The following is a 23,123-nucleotide window of genomic DNA, read 5'->3' as shown; positions in this document are numbered from 1 at the left end:
GATATCCACATAGCCGTTGTCGAAATCCATAGTACGATAAACACAAATATTCTAGATAGACAATCCGAAGACTGAAATCATAAAACTTCTCGATACGAAACTATGAATCTCTTATTAGATTTTCCATACAAATACACGAGGAAGATTAAGTTTAAGAATACATATACACCCCCAAACAAGTAATATTTGATTATAATAGTTAGTTCTGCTTCACAGGTCCTCTTGGTATCTTTCTTAGAACCTTGTGATCAAATTTCCTGTACAGTTTCTTTGCGTCTCTACTCGATTTCGCAACTAGATGATCCACATCCTCGTCGTATCGGTCATATAGAGCCGGCAGAGTTAAGATGCATATAGATACTGCATATACATGTAGCAAAATCAGGATAAAGAAACCCTAATTGATTAGATGATTTAGATTGAAAGTAATGATATCTATATGATTGATCTGCTTACCAATATATACAAGATTTAGAGTGCTGAAGTAGGTACCAATAATTGATAATAACCAGAGAGAAATAACTGCCTGAACAAACAAATAGGTGAAGTGGTAAAATAACTCAATCTAATAACTTCAAAAGAACAAGGAAAATTACGGTCTTAATCAGATAGTTACCAAAAGAAAGAACTTCAAATCCTTCCCACACGCGATATCATAGATAGTTATGAAGAGAAGGTTGAGTTTGCTGTGAAAGGTGGAAGCTGCTCTTTTGAATGCAGATTCAGATAATATGATCTCAGGGATCCTTGGTGGAGTCCTGCATAAATTGGATTGATTCAAAGAAAGAAGAAACTTTGATTTCGATTCAGTGAAATCTGATTCATAGTTTGAGATATAGGGTTTTAAGAGGTTTACCGATCGAAAAGTAAAGCAACGTTAGACCAAATGAATACAATAAGCATTATAGTTATTGAGAGGTGGCAGACAAGTGTAAGAAATTGGTATTCAACAACTTCGAATAGAAACCATATTAATGAGATCCCAAACAAAATTGCAGCAGAGACACTTCTGTTTCTCCATAACAGCACATCTGCAACTGCAAATTCAACAGACAGCAACCTAAAATTCAGTAGCTGCTTGATTTGTCACTTACCTGCCTAACTTTTTTCTTTGAGATATTTGAAATTTTGAAAAAAAAAATGTACTTGTTTACCTCTCCCGCCTCCGAGAATGGCGTGAAGATGTCTTTGCCGACCAAAGAGTCTTACTCGAGATGATGATGGTCGCTCGTCGTAGTCTGAGTCAGAGTCTGAGACGCCTCTAGTCATGGTTATTGTTTGTTTGTCGATAAAAATTGCTAGGTTTAGGAGGAGGTGATTATGAAAGAATTGATGTGATTGGTGTTGAAGAGAAAGGTGAACTATTATATATATAGGTTTTGAATAGTAGAGAGGGTTCTAAGCTTGGTAGCCAAGAAAACCAAAGTTGAGGGCAAGGGATGGCTTTGGATTCACCTAGTTACATACTTGAATGCAAGTTTGGTTTCACATGTTTGCTTTATAGCTACTAGATTCCATCACATTTTCATTCCCATCTTTAGTAATATAGGCTTTTTCATATCTAGAGACAAAAGGTGAAAAATTGAGGGAAAGGGACCTAGTACCTTGAAAAGGAAATTCCATCCGACATTTGTAAAAACTGTCACTGAATCTTGTTTTAGCGACAGTATATAAACCATTGGTATTTCTTTTCGAAGTACATGAATACCATAGATCTGTTTTTAGTCTGCCAAAATGTATTCGTTTACAAATCATTGCATAAAAACGTATCAGCCGTGCATTTGGAGACGTCATAATATGCCTTCAGTAGTAGTTACTGTAAGCTAGTGTCTTGTTTTCTCATTGCTAAGTCCGATTCTTCTGAATTTGAACCGTCCTAAATCAACCCATATCGGTCGTTCAGGTAAGTAGTTAGACACCGCAAGTCTCTTTCAGATGAGTAGTTAGACACCGCAAGTCTGACAAAAATAAACATCTTGTACTCGAGCCAAAACTCAGATATCTTAGAAATTAAACAAGGCCACCGCTTTGGGGAAAGAAGAAAAACTTTCAGAGTATAAAATATTGCGTGATTTTTTTGTTAAATTTTTTTGTTTCTCCCAAACCTCTAACCACCTTTTCTTCATCATGCCCAGCAAGGGTTGTCGGCAACTGCCATTACTGGCAACCATCAATATTTTTTATTCAGATTTTTCTTGCAAACCTCCTCCCACCATTTCCACCATTTTTTTTTCGCTCTCCTCTCCCTTTCTTCTTCTTCTCTCTATTCTCCATCTCTCTAACTATCAAGTCGAACGGGAGGGTGCTACTTTTGCTGGAACGCCGATCTAGTTTGGGGGTATTTCGCCCCAAACCATCTCAACTACTACTTTGGAGAGTGGAATGCGACGAGGAAGAAGATGAAGTTTTGTTGCCCCGGAATATTTTACAAAACCCAGCATCTTCCTTTAAAATTTTGTGTCCCGCATGTTCCTCCTAAGCGCCCGCCAAAAACAAACACTACCTAAGCTAATTGTAGGGCACCAAAGAGTTCTGTTTGTATTGTAAAGCCCAACATCATGGAGGCAATATAAATCTGGTCCACCGAGATTGGGCTTGGCAATTTTGGTGGTGCGTATAGAATTTTCCCGATCACTTGTGGTTTCAAAGTAACTAATTGTTCAGGACTTAATTTCAGACAAATTATATCCGAAAATTCTTTTCAGACAAATCCCTTCAAGTAATCTGCATTAATTTATAAAAGGGGAAATTTAAATGCACTCTCCATTGCGTATTTGTACACAAATTTGTACTTTATCGAGTCAGTTTAAAGCTTCTGAGATACATCATGTGTACCGTGAGGTAAGCTGCAGAAAACTACCGTCTAAACTAATCTTGGGGGCCGACTTTTCTAGTGTAATTAGGATTTGAACTTCTTAACTTTATTTGTTTTTAGTTATTCTTGTTAGTTTCCACGACTTTGCTTACGAAGATCAGTCCCTTCAACGAGTTGATTAGTAGAAAGAAAGATTAGTTATTTTTGTAAAGAAAGGCTAGGTTTTTTTAGTTATTCATGTTAGCTTATTGTTTTATTTCCACGACTTTGTTTACGAAAATAAGTCCCTTTAACGAGTTGATTAGTAAAAAGAAAGAGTAGGTATTTTTGTAAAGAGTAATAAATTATGTTAAGGAAAAAAAAGGTGATTATAAAGAAAAAAAATAATCATCACTAGATCCACAATTATCAATCAAAAATGGAATGTACCCTACACCCACCCTATTTTACTAACATATATTAAAGTTTTACTTGCTTTTCCTTCTTAATTAATTATTAATGGTACATTATTAGTGAGAATGGCTATTCAAGGTTTTGAAGGACCACAAAAATGAAATTTGCAAAAGATAAAACTACCTCTATACAATGTCGAGGAGCTGTTTTTAGACTGTTAATCAAATGAAATGGGTTCCTACCAAATCTAGTGTGTTAGTATGTTAATATTTTACATCTCTATCATATTTAGAAAGCCCATAATTTTTAAGATTTAAAAAGAGACTTCGGTTTTCCTCTTACTAAAAGTCTTCCTTTTTGGATCCTAATGCATTTTTGTATTATTACTGTAAATGTGGATTTAGGTAATATGGTTGTTTTGTGTTAGTGCAACTTGGTGTTTGTCCAAAACAATGATATGAAACCATTTACATACGCTATGATTCTATATATATATATTTTTTTTGATGAAATATTCTATATAATAATTGGTTTGACCAAACAAGAGATTTGGATTTTTTTTGTTGAAAGAAGTTAGGACATTTCTAACCTATATATCCACTTTCAAAAAAGAAAAAAAGGCCATATGCATGCCACATTTGAGGGCATTTGAGGTTTAACCAATTACACTAAATTCTCGTTGGAGCTTTAATTTTCAATTTAGGCCGCACTCTAAATTTGAAAAACTTTTACTATAACATAAATAATGCGTGAAAATTTTTCTCACTCGAAAAATATATGAAGATACATTATTGAATTGAAGGAAAAATTATATTGTGTCAATCGAGTGGTTTTATTTGCGTATAGACTCGTGCTGAAAAAAGATAGTCAGATATATATTTCTTCTCTTGAGACAATAAGATTAACCCGAATCCTAAAAGATAGATTTACTTGCATTTTACACTATGATCTTCAATGGGGCTGTTGGATAATACCCACAGAGATTTACATGCAACATTAGATCCCAAAATGACATTGTGTTTTGTTGTGTCTCATTCCATGGCCTCCAAATGGTATAACTCAATGGACAGTCGCGGATCTAGCAACCAGTCCCCATCACAACCCCACAATTCACTAAAACCAAAAATAGACCAACTTTACAATTTTCAAATACAAAAATTTCAGAAATGAAAACTGATCAAATATCATTCAGAATCTTCATATTAATTTATTCAACTCCTCTTCAAAACCTTAAACAAATGGAACCTCTTCTTCCTCCCACTTTCAGGTAAGTCAAAAAAACAAATCCTTATTAAGAACTTGTAACCAACCATTTGAATCCAAAAACTATTCACAACCCTGAATATCAATCAAAACAATGAATCCAATCAGCTCTTCAGTTCTTTCTTCCCCATCAAACCCTTTTTTCATCTTTTCATCTACTTCAAGAGATCTGAAATCTCATTACCCAAATTTCAAGATCCCCATTGTTGTTAGTACTAGTAAGATACATGCTTCATCAACAATTGCACCATCAACCAGTCCAAAAATGAGTTTTGGGTTTAAAAATTTGTTGGATACATTTTGTATTGATGTTCATAGAGCTGAAGGAAGACCTTTAAATGTACCCTTAATTGCTCCTTTTACAATTTCATCATCAAAGCTTGAAAATGTTGAGAATGTTGCTATTAGGGTTGAATTGAGTAATGGGTGTGTGGGTTGGGGTGAATCACCTGTTCTTCCTTTTGTTACTGCTGAAGATCAGTCAACTGCTTTAGTTAAAGCAGAAGAAGCTTGTGAGTTTCTTAGAAAAAATAGACCCATGACTTTGAGTTCTGTTCTTAATGAGATTGGTGGACTTCTTCCTGGACATCAATTTGCTTCTGTGAGTATTAACACTAACTTGATTAAGTGAATACATAATTTTGATAATTTCTTATGTTTAATTTGGAAATTTGGTGGTTAAGCTTTGAGTTTGGATTGCTCTTCTTATATTTAGATTATCCATTCTACTTGTATAATTTAGAAACTTGGGTGTTCTTATTTGATACTTGAACTTTTATTACAATAATTGAATTAAATTGGTTTTTTATTGCCTTCTTTGATTTAGACAGTATCATGTTCTTCTTTGTTGGTTCCATGATTTTTCATGTTTAATTGGATACTTGCATGTCATGATTTGATTAAATTGGCGTTTTTTCGTTTTGTTTGAGACTGATAATATGTTCATCACAAGTGTGCCGCGGAGGCACGAAGTTAAAAGAGAAGTGACACAAAAGAAAAACTGAAAAAGTTAAAATTATTTGTTTCCAACTACAACTTCCTAATTGTACTTAAATGAATCCCACCTTATATCATCAAAACAATGAAGTGAGGAACCCCACTGCCTCAGATAAACAAGAAGTGCTTGACCCAGATAATCAAATGAGTAAGAGTAGCTTCAGTGTCATGAAAAACTCGGTTGTACCTCTCCTTCCAGATTGTCCAACAAATAGCAAAAAGAATTGCTCGACAATGAAAAGCATGCATCGAGTCAGACTTGATTAGTTTCCAACTCCTAACAGACGGTGTGATCGATGAATGATTGGAATGGAGGTCCGTCAAGAAACAATTCAAAGTAATCCCACGTGGTTTAAGTGGACGAGCAATGAACAAGGATATGTTCGGCTCATTCCTCCATTCTCTTACATAATTAGCATCTATTAACCATCAAATACCTCGCTTCATCAGAGGATCAAGTAGGAAGCTTGTGAAAGGTCGCTGACCAAATGAAGAAAGAGACCTTTGTTGGGATAACCTTCATCCATAATTTCTTATAAGGGACCACTGAAACTTTGTTCATCTCTCAGCTGCCTGTAGAAAATTAATAGTTACTCTAGCACCTTCACGGTTTGTCTTTAAGGATCCTTAATAGGTACTCTACCTTGACATCCCTCTTTTTCTGTGCTTTTTCTTTTAGTGAGTTGATGTCGATTATCTTTGAATATAGTATAGCAGATGTGGGTATCACCTTTCAGAGTGTTGTAGCGTGTTACTATGCTCGTTCGAGAAATTTAAATTCGAACTTCCACATATCCTTTGAACACTTCTTGTAAGTTGGTTTTGGTTTTTAATATTTGCCAAGTCGTTTGTGTAACTAAAACTACTTGCTAGTCTTTTCTCCACAAGTTCCATGTTTGTCACTCGCCAGTTATGACATCGAACTATTATTAGCCGAACCCGAACTTCGTATTCGACCAACAATACTCAATCATCGAGTATCACGTCAGCTGTTGTCTTGAAGCTACTCAACTTCTCCAAATTGTGTCTGTGGATTTCTGGTAGTAATATAACAATATAAGCATAATTTTCTAAGTAACTTATGGAAATCTTAGCATCAATATGTAATAACTTCAATGAATTTGTAGTGGAGAAGACCTCCTAATTACCAACTGCAAGTAGCAACTTTGTTTATATCAGTTTCATATTTTTCCAGAACAAGAATGTTATGTAACTGATTCCTGTTTGTAGACGGCCACGGTTTGAAGGTATGTTCTTGAGTTCTTCGAATGGTAAGAATTGGGGTAACTGGTCCTATAATACTCCTAGAGGGGCCTAAAATTTTGGGAGTCTGTACCAGTTTTTCAGTTTTCAACTTTTCATTACAGTGTCTTGCTCACTTAGTTAGTAGGCACACTGGTTTTGGGTTGACACAAAATAATTTTATGTTATTTGGTAGGCATAATGAACATACTTGGACCAGGCAGGCGGAAAGCACAAACATATTTTACTGCTGATGAAAGAACTCGTTAGTTTCTTTTGTCAGCAAATAATGTGTTCATTAGAAAAAGGTAGTTGATTGTGTTTTGTCTTGGCACTGCCTTCAAAGTTCAATGTGAACCTACTCTCTGACTAACAGAAACCTTCTGATCTTGCGACCTCACTCTTTTAAGGCTTTTGACATTTCCTCGTATATTTGTATTTCTTATGCTTAAAGCTTTTCTCATCCTCCTGAAATGATATTTTTGTGCTTAAACATTATTCTCATTCTGCTGAAATGAATATTTCTTATGCTTAAATGCTACTGCAGTTCTCATGTAGCCGTATCTCTGATTGAAGGTTAGGGCTGGGGTCGAGATGGCATTGATTGATGCCGTTGCAAACAGTATTGGAGCACCACTATGGAGATTGTTTGGTGGTGTTTCAAACACCATAACCACTGATATCACGGTTCTGTTCCTCTTCTTTATTTTCTTGCATTAATACTTTCCAAGAAGCCAATTGGAATTCCTATCTTAATGGGGTTTCTATGTTTCATCTTATCGAAGTTTCGCATTTGTGCAGATTCCAATAGTTTCCCCAGATGAAGCTTCTAAACTTTCTTCAAAATACCGTAAACAAGGATTTAGTACCTTGAAGCTTAAGGTGGGAAAGAATCTAAATTCAGACATTGAAGTTCTGAAAGCCATAAGGATTGCACACCCGGAATGCTCATTTATCTTGGACGCAAATGAAGGATATACTGCGTCCGAGGCTATTAAAGTTCTCGAAAAGTTACACGGTAATTGAAACCTGAAGACATTTTGTTCACCAACCTCTCTTTCTTGTCTATTTCAGATTGGGATATTTATATCATTATCGATATAATCTTGTCCTTTACTTTGTTGCAGAGATGGGGGTAACTCCAGTTCTTTTTGAGCAACCAGTACACAGGGATGATTGGGATGGTCTTGGTCAAGTGACTCAGGTTGCTAAACAAAAATATGGAACATCTGTAGCTGCTGATGAAAGCTGTAGGAGTTTAGTTGATGTTCAGAAGATCGTGGACGGAAGTCTAGCTGATGTTATTAATATCAAACTTGCCAAAGTTGGGGTGCTCGGAGCTCTCGAAATTATTGAGTTTGCTCGGCAATCAGGCCTGGACTTGATGATTGGTGGTATGGTTGAGACTAGACTTGCCATGGGCTTTGCTGGTCATTTGGCTGCTGGACTCGGGTGTTTCAAGTAAATCTCCCTCTCCCTCTCATATTTCTTAAAAAATATTCATTTCGTTTGTGTGTCTACGATCTCATCCATAAGCCCTTTGCTTGGGACATTGTTACTGGTATGACCCAGTGGGCCTAACTTTCCTCGCAAACTGGTTGGCAAGGGAAGGGTTGCCCATGCCTTTACAACATGTCACTTGTAATACCCAGGCAATGTGGGATAATCCGTCATGTGACAACTATGAATTCCCTAATAGGTCAAATGATAAAAATATGTGGTCGTTCATGAAAGATATCTAACTACCGCATTACTATGGTTCATAAATTCGGTTTTCATTTTGGTACTTAATTTTTGCAGATTCGTCGATCTGGACACACCCCTTCTACTTTCAGATGACCCTGTTGTGGGAGGTTATGAAGGTATGCATTTTTTCACATTCTACCATGTATTCTGCTTTTCTCTGTCTTTCCTTCATAATCGTGGTAGGGCTGAATGGAATGTTTTTCTAAGCTCAACTTTTGTTGTTTGTCCAGTTTCCGGTGCCGTTTATAACTTCACTAATGCCAGAGGTCATGGTGGTTTCCTTCACTGGAACAACGTTGAGTGGTGAGTCCAGTTCTGTTCCGAACTTCTTTATTCTCTCCAGTGTTTAGAAATCACCCCATTTCATTCACCCATTGAGACCTTTGTATGTACATAATTTGCTTATCTTTTGGTTTAAATCCATCATTTTTCATTAAAAAAACTTGGTTTCTACAAGTAGTCCTTCACATAAGTCATCGATCGTAAAACTCTGGAATACCTTGTGACATCGACTGTGATACAACTACAAGTTCGAGACAAATCAGCTGTAGTTACTCGGACAATGTTTTCTTTTTCGTGATAATTAACATTCATTGTTCTTTTCACTCATGGGCATGAATAACATGTTAACGAGAGGAAATCTTCGACGTAACCATTTTCTATCACTTTCATGGACTATTGCAGACCTAATCAAATGGGCCGGGCTAAAAGAGATGATGGTCAAGGCATATATGAAGGGATTAGTTACACTATTTGTCGATATTATTTGTTTGTATGTGATACTCAAACACTATATGTCATTGGTATCTTACTTTTGATGGGGTTAGATGAATTTTATTGTAGTTTATGAAGTTTTGGAGTTTCATTTTTTTCAGAATTATCTCATTCTCATGAGAAATCATATCATTTTTAGAATTAGACCTATTCTACTCGTAGGGTCCGTTTGATACGTGAGAAAACCTTGGGTAAAAGGAAACCAATCTTTTCTGATGGGTAAGAAAACCAACCTTGGGTAAGAAAACCTACCTATCAAAGTGTTTGATAGGGTTGTAGGAAAATGTCGAGTGCCTTTAAAAAATCATTGACATTTCTTTTATTAACTAGTTCATGGAGGGTGCCTTCAAAATTCGTGATGATCTTCTTCCTTAACACAGGAAGCAATCTTAACTTTTCACCAAAAAATAAAAATCTTCACTTGATCTTCTTCAAAAGTTTCTTTTATATGTGAATTAAGTTTTGATCTTCTCTACAATTTCGTGATGATCTTTGCTGTAAATTGTACATAAGCTTTGAGATTCTCCCAATTTCAAATTAGGGTTTAAATTTTTTCCCAAATTCATGTTAGGGTTTATACATGGAAGCAATCTTAACCTGGATTTCATGAAGTAGATGCTGCTGGAGAGAATTTATTTGACATTTATGTTGGTGATGAGGATGATCAGACCTAAAAGTTGATTAATCGGTCAACCTGTAGAGAAATTGAGAGAACAATAGAGAGATAGCTAGATCCAAGTTGCCATCATTAATAGTTTACATCAGATTGCAAAAATAGTTGCCACTGTACCGCCTCCAATGATTTCTAAAAGAGAACTTTTCCATCATTAATAGTTGCTATTAAATAGTTGCCATCAGATTGGCCTCCAATGGTAACTATTTCTGGTACGAGTAGTCTTTGTTGACGAAGAATCCATGGAGTTTGGGTCTGAAATGGTGGAAGGAGTGATCTAAAAATAGGGGTTAGATAGGGGCTTGAGCTTCCACCATTGGAATCAATTCTAGAACAGAGAGAGAGAGAGTCAGGGAAAGATTCAGGGTAAGATTGAGAGAGAACGAGAGGAAGAGAGTCGGTGAAAGATTGAGAGAACGAGTCAACGAGAGTAAGGGAGCCCGTGGCCCGTGGGTAAGAATTCCATTTTACCACCTTTTTTTGTGGTAAAATATTTAGAGTCATTTTCCCACTTTTTTTGGCCACCAGAAATCGTTTTCTCACACTTTTGGCCCAATCAAACACTGAAAAATCGACTTTCTCAAGAAAACAATTTTCTCAACCCTATTTTCCCACCAATCAAACGGACCCAAATTTTGTTTAAGAAATGTCAGAGTGCTAACTCTATTGAGTATTGAGGAGAATGACAGCAAGAAAACCAATACAAAAATTCAATCATATTATTAAAAAAAAAAAGGTTATTTCCCTAATGGCCCCCAACTTTGTGACCAGCTTCCCGCCTGACCCCCTACTTTACGAGAAATACCTATATGACCCCCTTCCGTTATAACACCGTCACTCTCTCTTCCATCTCTTTTTCTCTCTCTGCCATGTCACGCCACATCATCTGTTACGCCACCTCATCACCTTCTCCGGCAGAGGTCGCCGGGCGGCCAAATTTCCGGCCGGCGACCTTCAAACTAAAAAAAATAATTTTTTTTTCTCTTCTTCTTCCTCTCTCTCTCTCTCCTGTTTTCTCTCTCCCATTTTCTCTCTCCTCTTCTTCTTCTTCTTCTTCCTCTCTCTCTTCCCCTTTCTTCTCACTTTCTCTCTCTCTCTAAAATGGCCGGTGAAGCGTTCCCCCCTTCGCCGACCATTTTAGAGAGAAAGAGAGAGAGTGAGAAGAAAGGGGAAGAGAGAGAGAGAGAGGAAGAAGATGAGAGAGAGAGAGGAAGAAGAAGAGAGAGAGAGAGGAAGAAGAAGAGAGAGAGAGAGAGGAAGAAGAAGAGAGAGAAAACAGGAGAGAGGAAGAAGAAGAGAAAAATATTTTTTTTTTAGTTTGAAGGTCGCCGGCCGGCGACCTCTGCCGGAGAAGGTGATGATGTGGCGCAACAGATGATGTGGCGTGACATGGTAGAGAGAGAAAAAGAGATGGAAGAGAGAGAGTAACGGTGTTATAACGGAAGGGAGTCATATGGGTATTTTTCGTAAAGTAGGGGACCAGGCGGGAAGCTAGTCACAAAGTTGGGGGCCATTAGAGAAATAACCCAAAAAAAACCAATACAAAATATCTAGCAAACTACTTTAATATAATTATAGGTCACATTCTCAAAGGATGAAATAGTAGTATAGTCCCATGTCATGATAAAAGCTATTCAATTCACTTTTATGGTTCACTTGTTTTTTTTGGGCATTCGTAGCTCCTCAAGGGAGACAGATATATAGTAGCTATTACTATAAATAAGAGAAAGATACATATGAAAGTTTTCTTTCCATTAAAATTAGGGTTTGCAATTAAAGAACTCGAAAAAGACTACTTACTTTCTTCCATTTTGTCAAATAAATATTAAAATTTTGCTGTAATGATGAAAAGATCCTCTTCCTTCTTGGTTAACTTAGTTAGAAATGTTATTTCACTTAAAAAAAATAGTTGTAAAGGTAAACAAGTGAACCATAAAGCTAAGCCAAAATCAAATATGCGAACAGAAATTAACGAGGTTCGGCTTTAAAGCCTACGTCCTCGGGCGAACAAGAAATCTTTATTGAAGGATAGATGAAGACGACTCACACAACCCGCAAGTTCGTCCCAAGATGGTACCGTATAGAATTTAACCTTCGATACTAAATCTTCGACGACCGAGAAATTTAACACCGCTCAAAACTATGAACAAAAAATTTCTCTCTCACTTGCTCTCTTTCTTTAGCTCTCTCTAAAGAAGAGTTGTTGTTGCTTGTGTTGGTTGTAATGATCTCACAAGATGCCTCCTATATATAGGTTATTAAACCGACTTAGGAAGTTACCAATTAGAAACTCCAATTAATAGAAACTGCCTCTCAATTAGAAACCAATTGAAACCGCCTATTTAATGAGAAACCGCCTCCTCAATTGAAATCCAATTGAAACCGCCTCCAATTGCATCCAAAAACCGCCTCAAGCCATCTTCCCTCTTTCATCAGTGTTTAGAAATCACCCCATTTCATTCACCCATTGAGACCTTTGTATGTACATAATTTGCTTATTTTTTGGTTTAAATCCATCCTTTTTCATTAAAAAACTTGGTTCCTACAAGTTGTCATTCACATAAGTCGTCGATCCTAAAACTCTAGAATACCTTGTGAAATCGACTGTGTTACAACTACAAGTTCGAGACAAATAAGCTGTAGTTACTCGGACAATGTTTTTATTTTTCGTGATAATTAACATTCATTGTTCTTTTCACTCATGGGCATGAATAACATGTTAACAAGAGGAAATCTTCGATGTAACCATTTTCTATCACTTTTTTGGACTATTGCAGACCTAATCAAATGGGCCGGGCTAAAAAAGATGGTCAAGGCACATATGAAGGGATTATGTGGAGACCATCTTCCTATTGGGCCTCACGGCCATGGTGATAGTGGGCCTCACGGTTAAGAAGCTACATTAGCGTAGTTTCTATAATTAAGTATTTAGGGTTTCCATAATTATGAGTCTTAGCAATCAAGGAAAGTATTATTAGTAGTTATCTTATTTCCTTATTTGAGTCTATATAGGAAAGTACAATCTCTATATAAGAGAAGTCTAGTCTGTCTTTGTTAACCAGATCAGAGAATATTATCAACCAAGTTTATTATTATTCAAGTTATTAATCAAGTTTATTGTTTATCGTTATTTTATCAGTTTTATTTCGTTAGTTTAGTTTATTAACAATGGTGGATTCCATTACTTTTACGCTTCCGCAACAATCTACATCAGCTGGTATTCAGAGCTTCAAGAATTTGGGAACAGATAATTTTTTTTTTAGATACTTCTCATCTTGAATGTTGGAAAAATCTTCTGCTTTTAGGTTGGGATCCTTTTAGAGATGCACAACAACTCTATGTTGATCGAAAAGATCAAACCAAAATTAATGTCGTTTCCAAAATCCCTATGTTTGATTGTCAATATCATATAGATTTTTGGATCCAACAGATGGAAGATTGGTTTATAAACCAAGAGGTTCCTATCGAAGATAAGGTTTTTGTCGTGGAACAACACATGTCTGAGAGAGTCTATGAAAAATTCAACGAGATGCAATGGAGTCTCGTTGAGCAAGAAAGAAACTTCATAGATGATTGGGATCAATTAAAAAGTATTTTCAGGTATGCTTTTCTTCCCTTGAATGAATACTTATCCTGTGTAGAATCTCGAATTGAATCGAACAAATTATTATCTGAAATTCCTTCGACCACCATGATCGATATTGTTGAAGGGGAGGTTCTCTTTAACAAAATCACTAGCCTTTTAATGACGGGGGAAGAAAAATTCTATGAGATAAATAATGAAGAAGAAAGTCTATTGATTAACACAAACCCGAATAATTTATTTGATCCATATTTAATCCCGGGAGAAGAGTTAGTTGTTTCAAATCATAAGATACTTCCTAGCTCATCTTTATCTTCATTGAGTTCTAACGCCATTACTACTTCTGCTCCTGGATTATCAAACGAACCGGGGAAGAAAAAGAAGCCGAATAGGTTAGCAAAATTGAAACAGTGCAAATTGGAAGCAAAAGTCCCTGCAGTGGAAGGTTTCAATGTGTTTAAGACTTCAGAATCTAAAATTGTTCTTGACGCGAAAAAGAAAAATAAGAAAATTGATGTCAGTGAAGAAACGAAAGAAGCATATGGGCAAATCGAGTGTGATAATTTGTTTTGTACGAAGCATGGGATTCATATTGCTGGACATAATATCCCTTCGCCACTTGGGTTCCTCGTTTTGAACGAATCTGACAAGCTATTTGAGCATGGATTTGTTAAGCAAATTGATTATGCGGTGACAGGGTGCTCAAACCCTTTGATAGTGTGTGCGTTATTCAGTGCTACCTTGCCTGATTCTGTTGAAGAACTTGCTCGCACAATAATGCATGATGTTGTTCGAGTTATTGTTGGACGAAAGAATTCTGCCTCAAATTTTATTAAGCAGAAACTTGTTTCCACTGGAACTGAAAGATTAATCGGAGACGCAGCTAAAAATCAAGTAGCCATGAATCCTCAAAACACAGTTTTTGATGTTAAACGATTGATGGGAAGAAGATTTACAGTTCCTTATGTTCAAAGTGATATGAAACATTGGCCATTCAAAGTTGTTTCTGGACCTGGTGATAAACCTATGATCATTGTTAATCATAAAGGAGAAGAGAATCAGTTTTTAGCTGAAGAGATTTCATCAATGGTTTTGGTGAAGATGAGAGAAATTGCTGCAACTTATTTAGGTCATTCGATTAAAAATGCCATTGTTACTGTTCCTGCTTATTTTCATGATTCTGAGACACAAGCAACTAAAGATGTTGGACCAATGGGTGGATTAAACGTTTTGAGAATCATCAATGAACCGACTGCTGCTGCGATTGTTTATGGATTAGACAAGATGGCGTCACGACTTTGTGAACAGAATATCTTAATCTTTGATCTTGGTGAAGGAGCTTTTGATGTTTCGTTGTTAACGATTGAAGAAGGAAATTTTGAAGTTAAAGCAACGGCCGGTGATACCAATCTTCGTGGTGAAGATTTCGATAATCAATTAGTAAATCATTTTGTTGCAGAATTTAGAAGAAAACATAAGAAAGATACAAGTGGAAATGCTAGGGCTTTGGGAAGATTACGAACTGCTTGTGAAATAGCTAAAAGAACTTTACCATCAACAACACAAACAACAATCGAAATAGATTTTTTATATGAAGGTTTTGATTTCTATTCAACTATAAGTGGTGCATGTAATAAGAAAGTTCAAGATATTCTTCTTGATGTTACTCCATTAAGTTTCGGGCTTGAAACAACTGGTGGAGTTATGACTGTTTTAATCCCAAGGAAGACGACAATTTCGACGAGAAAAGAACAGAATTTTTCCACTTATTCAGACAATCAACCTGGTGTTTTAATTCAAGTTTACGAAGGAGAAAGAGCAAGAAAAAAAAAATAATCTTTTAGGGAAATTTGAACTTTCTGGAATTCCACCAGCACCAAGAGGAGTTCCACAGGTTATTGTTTGTTTTGATATTCATGCTAATGGAATTTTGAATGTTTTTGCTGAAGATAAAATCGCTGGAGTTAAGAAGTGGATGAAGAAAATCAAGATTTATTTCTCCATGACAAATAAAGGGGTATCTTTATTCTTTTTCATCACAATAAAAGATGACGGGAGATGCAGAAATTTATTGGATTTTTATTCACTACTATTGATTTTGCGAGAGTCTTTGCATCATGGGTTTCGGATTATAGTCGGCGATGTAGTCCATCATTGTCTTCTTCGAATTTCTGACAAATTTCGTGAAAAGTGGGAACTAAGGATTGCCTTCAAACTCGTCGCCGAAGTTACCTTCAACATCGCTGATATATATCCTCTTTACTTGGACGATCCGCTTTATGACAACACCAACTTGGGGGCAAGTTGAAGAGAGAGGAGAGAGAAAGTCCCGGGTTGGGCGATTTTTAGGGCTTTCCACTTTCCGGCGCCGCTTATCACTTTTCCGATTTTCTTGGGATATTTTCCGGCGCCGCCTACCATTCTTCTCCATTCTTCTTGGATTTCTGTTTGTTTTCTCTGGTTTTCAACAATCTCTTCACCACTGTATGCTTTTTGGAGCTACAGTTGGTGAACAGAGATGAAGGGTTCCCTCCATATTCCTGGTGTTGATAGTGCTGGTCTTGTTAGATTGGCAAAATCGGCAGAACAGGAATCTCTGGTTGAGGGTACGTTGAATTCAATAGCTGGGATGGGTGGTGCTAGGGTTTTGCGTCAACCATCAAGTTTTTCACAACCATTGAAGCTTCCTGGTGGGATTGCAGATGGTGATACTTCTGAGCTTCCTTCAAACCAGCCTTCTGCTATTCCTGATCTAGGTATTCCTTCTTCTCTTGATTGGACTAAATTGTTTGCTAAAAATCGTCTTGTGGGTCGAAAACCTTTAGAGTTTCGTAACCCTGTGTTGGTAGCTGGCCGTACTGTTATCTCCTCTTCGAACTATTCTGATCGAATTGAGGAATGTAAGAAGTGGATTATTGGGAATTTTTTTGGTAGTAAGCTACCTTTCATGGTTGTTAAAAAATCATTGTTAAGCATTTGGAAACCAAAGGGAGATGTTTCTTTTACTCTTCATGGGGATTCTGTCTATGTTATTAGAGCTGCTCTAGAAGAGGATAGGCTTAAGATACTAGAACATGAACCCATATCTGTTGCTAATAGGATTTTCATTGCTAGACCTTGGGCCCCTTTTCTTGAGAAGGAGGTAATGAAATTGAAATCAATGCCTCTTTGGATTAAACTCAAAGGGGTTCCCATCCATTTGTGGCATGAAGAGGGATTAGCAGACATTGTTAGTTCTATAGGTAAGCCTTTATTCTTAGATGGACCTACCCTCTCTGGGTTGAGAATGGCTTATGCCAGAATTTGTGTTGAGATCCCTATGGATAGAGAGTTGCCTAACTTTTTAGAGTTATGTGTGGATGGTGAGGATTTGGATATTGCTATTGAATACTCTTGGAAACCTAGGTATTGTGTTCACTGTTGTGAATTGGGTCATAGTTCTGGGTCTTGTTTGAAAGCTTCTAAAGCTATTCCTAAAGTTCCTGAGCAGGTTGTCTCTGTTCCTATGGAGAGTGAACAGGAAGCTGTTGTAGAGGAGGTGATGAATGCTCAGGCTGATTTAGGAGAGGCTATGGAGGGTATTAATACTTCTACTGAGGGCTGGACTGAGGTTAAGCACAAGGGAAGTATGAAAAGAAAAGGTAGAGAGTCAGGAGGTTTTGAGGGAGCTGTTGGGGGTAATATTAAGAAAGCCATTAGTAGGAATGCTAGCATTGGAAGTGGAGGAGTGGATGCAAGTGGAAATGAGAGAAAGTTGCCTGACCAGAAGGCTGCTTTCAGGCCTAAACAAATTTCTCTTGGAGTGCAGGGGAGTTTAGGTTCTTGTAGGCCTTCCATGGGGATTGATGGTGCTAGTAGCTCTTCTGCTGGAGATGTTGGGACTAATGAAGTTAATTCTGATAGGCAGCTGCCTATTCCTAATGTTAACTTAGTTGTGGATAATGTTTTGGCTTTTGAGGCCAAAATTTTGAATGAGGTAAAGGACCCTAAGCCTAGGAGGGGGTCTTTGCATACTTTTAAATGATCAATATAGGTGGTTGGAATGTGAGGGGGATGAACTGTCCTTCTAGAGCTAGAGAGGTTACTAGGTTTGTTAGAAGTAACAATTTGTGCATTTGTGGTATTTTTGAAACTCATATTGATCTTGGTAAGTGTGAGATGGTGAGGAAAAGGCTGCTTCCTACTTGGAAGTGGTTGCATAACTATGATTGGGATAGGTCTGGTAGAATATGGCTATTTTGGGATTCTTCTTTAGTGGATCTCCATGTTATTGATATGAATGCTCAACAAATTTCTGTTAAGGCTAACTTTGTGGATGGGAAGGTTTTTTCTCTTAGTTTTGTTTATGCTAGTAATGATGTTTCTGTTAGGAAAGTTCTTTGGAGTTCTTTGTCTCAGGTGGCCAGCTTGATTCAGGGCTCTTGGACTGTTCTTGGGGACTTTAATACTATACTTGAGGTCAAAGATAAGATGGGTGGAGCTGCTGTAAGAGAAGGAGGGCTTGGGGACTTTAGAGATTTTGTTCATGGGACTAATTTGTTTGATTGTGCCTATTCTGGGTGTGAGTTTACATGGTCTAATAAGCAGGTTGGTCAAGGTGCTGTTGCTGAGAAGCTGGACAGAGTTCTTGTTAATATTGATTGGGTGACCATGTACCCAAATGCCAAGGCTGAATTCTTTAATCCTCTTGTTTCTGATCACTCTTCTTTTGTTCTTTCTTTATTTGATGGTGTTGTTACAGGTCCTAGGCCTTTCAAATTCTTTAATGCTTGGACTCTTGATGAGGATTTCTTGGGCATTATGCAAAAGGCTTGGAGTCTACCAGTGTGTGGTAATCCTATGTTCCAGCTTGTTAGCAGACTCAAGAACCTGAAGAAGGCTTTAATTGATTGGAAAAGGGTTAAGTTTACTGGATTTGGTGCCCAAGTCCAGCAAGCCAGACAGGTTGTGGACCAGATTCAAACAAAGCTCCAGATTGAACCTCTTGATGCTGAATTGAGGAGACAGGAAAGGGAGGCTCTTAGTTCTTATACCAGGGCTGCTAATATGGAAGAATCAATGTTAAGGCAAAAGTCTAGGGAGTTAAAAATCTGCTTGGGGGATCAAAATACAAGGTTCTTTCATAATTCTATGAAGGAGAGGAGGTCAAGGAACAATATTCCCTTCCTTTACAATGATGAGGGTGTGAAATTGTCTCTTGTTCAGGATGTGGCTAATGAATGTGTGGATTACTATGCTAAGTTGTTTGGTACTTCTGTTCTGCATCATGAGGACTTGTTATTACTTGATTCTGTTCATTTTGACAGGTTAGTTTCTGTTGATCAAGCTTCTGAGCTCACCTCCATGGTTACTAGAGAGGAGGTGGTTTTTGCCCTATCAACTATTGGCAGTGATAAAGCCCCTGGGCCTGATGGCTTTTCTGCCCACTTCTTCAAAGCTTGTTGGAAGACTATTGGTGATGATGTGGTTGAAGCTGTGACTAGATTCTTTAAGACAGGCAAACTTCTTGGTGAGCTTTTCCAGGGTTATTTGGAAGGAGCTTCTAAGAATGCTGGACCTTAGGCAGGTTTCTTGTCAATCTTGGGCTGATATGATTGCTTGGTGTATTAGATTCTTCCATGGGAAAGATAAAGTTGCTGTTCTTGGTAAGCTATCTTTTAATGCTTTCATTTACCATACTTGGTGTGAGAGAAATAGAAGACTCTTTGCTAACAAGGTGGAAGATCAACAAAGTATATTGAGAAGAATTATAGAAGATGTTAAAATGAAGATGGCAGATAACCATTGTAGCACTGTGAGTAGTCCTAGAGTGGAGGCTATCTCTAGACACTGGAATATTCAATTGTCTATTTCCCCCCCTAAGATCATTCCTTGTATATGGGTTGCTCCCCCTCCTGGTTTCATTCTTATTAACTCAGATGGTTCTTATAGTCCAGAGTCAGCTGGCTTTGGCTGTGTCTTGCGTGATTTTAATGGACAGGTTCTGCTGGCTGTTCAAGGTGGTGATATTCCTGTCAGTGTGATCCACCATGAGCTTCAAGGCATTGATATGGGTCTTCAAACAGCTTTGGCTCATGGTTATGAGAAGGTAAAGGTGGCCTGTGATTCCCAAGCAGTTTGTGAGCTGCTGACCAAGCAAGATGCTGCTCCCCCTTGGCAATCTTTGAATGTTTGGAGAAGTATCAAATGCAATATGAGAAAGTTTAGAGTCTGCACTATTGAGCATGTGTTTAGAGAAGTTAATCAATTGGCAGATTGTTTGTCTAAAGCTAGAGGAGCAGTAGGGATTGACATTATTGGGGCTGGGGAGCTCAGTGAGGAAATGAAGACCATTGCTAGTGATGACAGATTGGGCAAGATCAGGATGAGGAGGAAATGATTGAGTTGTCTCTTGTTTTCTTTCTTCTTTCTTGTGTTTTGATGGTTGTTATTTTTTGTTGGGACTATATGTTTCTTTTGGGTTGCTTGGGTTTCTGTATGGGTTGGGTTTTGTTTGTTGGCTGTTTTGGCTGACTTCCCTTTCTTGTTAAGGTTCTGGATCCCTTAAAATCCTGCTGATTAATACAAAAAAAAAAAAAAAAAAAAAAAAAAAAAAAAAAAAAAAAAAAACTTGGGGGCAAGTTGTTCCGCAGCGGGGGAGTATGATGGAGACCATCTTCCTATTGGGCCTCACGGCCATGGTGATAGTGGACCTCACGGTTAAGAAGCTACATTAGCGTAGTTTCTATAATTAAGTATTTAGGGTTTCCATAATTATGAGTCTTAGCAATCAAGGAAAGTATTATTAGTAGTTATCTTATTTCCTTATTTGAGTATATATAGGAAAGTACAATCTCTATATAAGAGAAGTCTAGTCTGTCTTTGTTAACCAGATCAGAGAATATTATCAACCAAGTTTATTATTATTCAAGTTATTAATCAAGTTTATTGTTTATCGTTATTTTATCAGTTTTATTTCGTTAGTTTAGTTTATTAACAATGGTGGATTCCATTACTTTTACGCTTCCGCATTAATTTACATCAGATTAGTTACACTATTTGTCGATATTATGTGTGTATGTGATACTCAAACACTATATGTCATTGTTATCTTACTTTTAAAGGGGTTAGATGAATTTTATTGTAGTTTATGAAGTTTTGGAGTTTCATTTTTTCAGGATTACCGCATTCTCATGAGAAATCATATCATTTTTAGAATTAGACCTATTCTACTCTTAATTTTTTCTTTAAGAAATGTCGAGTGCTAATTGAGTATTGAGGAGAATGACAGCAAGAAAACCAATACAAAATATCTAGCAAACTACGGAGTACTTTAATATAATTATAGGTCACATTCTCAAAGGATGAAATAGTAGTATAGTCCCATGTCATGATAAAAGCTAGTATTCAATTCACTTACTTTTATGGTTCACTTGTTTTTTTGGGCATTCATAGCTCCTCAAGGGAGACAGATATATAGTAGCTATTACTATAAATAAGAGAAAGATACATATGAAAGTTTTCTTTCCATTAAAATTAGGGTTTGCAATTAAAGAACTCGAAAAAGACTACTTACTTTCTTCGAATTTTCAAATAATTATTAAAGTTTTGCTGTAATGATGAAAAGATCCTCTCCCTTCTTGGTTAATTTAGTTAGAAATGTTATTTCACTTAAAAAAAAAAAATAGTTGTAAAGGTAAACAAGTGTTACCGCAATTATAACAATAGCGTGGTGACACGAGTTTTTCAAATAAGGGAATAGACGGAGGAGTCAGAAATACTTAGATCTAAACCGTTCGCATAAAGTTTGACAAGTCTCCGCTCAATAAAGTTTGACAAAGATCTAAACCGTTCGCATTTAAACTATTAAGATCTGAATTTGTCTGACTCAGTGGACTGAAATGGTGAAACAATAGTAATGTTCTTTGTATCAATAGTTTTCTAAACACTGATATTTTCATTTATGAGCAGCTCCACAGCTATAAATTAGGCCACCCATAAGTCCCAACTCACTCATTTTTTCCCTCTCTCTCTCTCTCTGTCTAAGCAAGAAAGTAGCCATTGTTGTGTGAAAGTAGAAACAAGAAGATGATGAAGATGAGATACAATAATAACACTAGTCCATTATTAATGATCATAGTGATGGTGTTGATTGTGAGTGAAGCACCCATGATGTCCATGGCTGTAAGTTGCAGTCCCTTACAATTATCTCCATGTGCAGATCCCATAATGTTATCAGCACCTCCATCTTCTGAATGTTGTAGTAGACTAAATGAACAGAAACCATGTCTCTGTCAGTATATGAGAGATCCCAACCTCAAACCCTATATCGACTCTCCTAATGCTAGGAAATTAGCTACCTCATGCAATATACCTCCTCCCAATTGCTAAAAAATGAAGAACAAGAAGAAGAAGAAAGACTCCATTAAACAAGTAGTCGAAGGATATGATTTCATCTCATGCATGATTTCCAGTGTTGGTTTAATATTACTACTGCTTTTTCTTGTTTTACTTATAATTAAGCTCGACTGTTAGAATAATTGTTGATGTTTATAATTCATCAATTTAAGTAAGATCTTTGTTAATTTTCTACATTTTGAACTCTCTTAAGTGGTGTTTTTTGTCGGTGCCTCGATCTAATCTCAATCTATCTTCAATGGACCCAATATCAATCCAAACCAACTATTCAAAGGAGTCAAGTAAAACATTCAACAAAAAAAAAAACGAGTCAGGCAAAAAGAAATATTGTTTTGAGTCAATTTAGACACTAGGTCATATACAATGAAAAGTTTTAAACGGAGCCTCCCAGTATTACAAGTACCATTGCGCGTTATTGGCACTTCACATATTCTTAAAATATGTTGAAAGCGCCCTTCTTCAAAGAAGTGCTCCTACTTTTTTGTTTGTTCAAATAGTTGGTCTTGAACCAATTTGGTTACAAGATCATCTCAAGTCCACCAATTTAAAAAGGGGAAAATTTTCTACTGGATACGTCTCATTCACTGGACTCGGTTCAATCTTATTATACAATTCCGCTCAAGTTGGTACAATATATCCATAAGAATTGAGAAGTTGGTACTCACTACTAATGAAGGAGTAAATGGTACTCAATATATAAAGAGAATAGTGGGTGCTCACAAGTCACAAGTAGTACTAGTATGACACCCTCATTCCAACAACTACCTTCTTCCCAACTACCACATCATTATTATTGGGGCTGTTTAAAAGGGGTGGGGGGCTCCTATGGCTATGAGTGTTGAAAGAGGCCTCCCTCATGGCAAATTTGGGAAGGAGTTTGTAAAACAAGGAAGGGCATTTAATACTTATGGGAAGCGCCTATAAAAAGAGGGAATTCTCTTAATTTTAACATACTAGGCTTGGGGCACGGATAGTTGTATTCTCCAAACGTGTCACTCGATTTTCTATATTTAATATTGTTATATTCTCGATATCGTAACTTTTGGTATTATTTTTTTTTGTTTTCTTTTCTTAAATTAGTTATTATTTTATTATTAGAGATTTTAGTTTCTTTTTTTAACTCTTGAAATATCTTTTGTTTCTTTTTTTTTCTTAAATTAGATTTTTTTTCCTAAAAACATGGTTATTTCTTTCTTGAAATTAGTTATTTTATTTCTAAAGACTATAATTTAAATTTAGAA

General features: G+C 36.7%; 3 protein-coding genes and 1 pseudogene across 7 annotated transcripts; 3 read left to right on the top strand and 1 right to left on the bottom strand.

Moving 5' to 3' along the window:
- Positions 1-93: 93 nt before the first annotated feature.
- Positions 94-2,401, bottom strand: LOC147563475 (Reticulon family protein). The gene is made up of 5 exons (XM_086638308.1): positions 1,155-2,401; positions 857-1,037; positions 617-758; positions 457-526; positions 94-360 (listed from the first exon to the last, which is right to left on the bottom strand). Exons 1-5 carry the CDS (start codon positions 1,267-1,269, stop codon positions 200-202), a joined length of 669 nt encoding a protein of 222 aa, XP_086494434.1. The 5' UTR covers positions 1,270-2,401; the 3' UTR covers positions 94-199.
- Positions 2,402-4,194: 1,793 nt separating this feature from the next.
- On the top strand, positions 4,195-22,056 carry LOC147563472 (L-Ala-D/L-amino acid epimerase-like). Of its 3 annotated transcripts, none has more exons than XR_015224244.1 (8): positions 4,195-5,072; positions 7,286-7,396; positions 7,511-7,727; positions 7,837-8,170; positions 8,510-8,571; positions 8,686-8,758; positions 12,680-12,736; positions 20,515-20,685. XR_015224244.1 is itself a non-coding variant. In XM_086638235.1 (7 exons), coding segments are annotated over exons 1-7 (1,305 nt in total). In that variant the 5' UTR covers positions 4,356-4,565; the 3' UTR covers positions 9,141-9,373. The 3 variants fall into 3 exon arrangements, 1 of the variants encoding a protein (XP_086494361.1); XR_015224243.1 differs by having other exon boundaries at positions 4,247-5,072; positions 8,686-8,797; positions 12,339-12,736; positions 20,515-22,056; XM_086638235.1 differs by lacking the exons at positions 12,680-12,736; positions 20,515-20,685 and adding an exon at positions 9,140-9,373 and having other exon boundaries at positions 4,356-5,072.
- LOC147563473 (heat shock 70 kDa protein 4 pseudogene) lies at positions 12,738-20,508 on the top strand (annotated as a pseudogene). The gene is made up of 2 exons (XR_015224237.1): positions 12,738-15,788; positions 20,107-20,508. The product of XR_015224237.1 is annotated as a heat shock 70 kDa protein 4 pseudogene (transcript).
- LOC147563474 (uncharacterized) lies at positions 15,793-19,186 on the top strand. 2 transcript variants are annotated; one of them, XM_086638213.1, is made up of 2 exons: positions 15,793-18,072; positions 18,227-18,725. In XM_086638213.1, exon 1 carries the CDS (start codon positions 16,004-16,006, stop codon positions 17,507-17,509), a length of 1,506 nt encoding a protein of 501 aa, XP_086494339.1. In that variant the 5' UTR covers positions 15,793-16,003; the 3' UTR covers positions 17,510-18,072; positions 18,227-18,725. The 2 variants fall into 2 exon arrangements, with proteins under 2 accessions (XP_086494339.1, XP_086494344.1); XM_086638218.1 differs by having other exon boundaries at positions 15,898-16,241; positions 18,227-19,186.
- Positions 22,057-23,123: the final 1,067 nt, after the last annotated feature.

This window comes from Eschscholzia californica, unplaced genomic scaffold, assembly GCF_041429995.1.
Source record: "Eschscholzia californica isolate CP2 unplaced genomic scaffold, dmEscCali1.0.p SCAF_1, whole genome shotgun sequence".
NCBI classification, from domain to species: domain Eukaryota; kingdom Viridiplantae; phylum Streptophyta; class Magnoliopsida; order Ranunculales; family Papaveraceae; genus Eschscholzia; species Eschscholzia californica.
The sequence above is the reverse complement of the archived record's forward strand: the minus strand, read 5'-3'. Positions and strand labels throughout refer to the sequence as shown.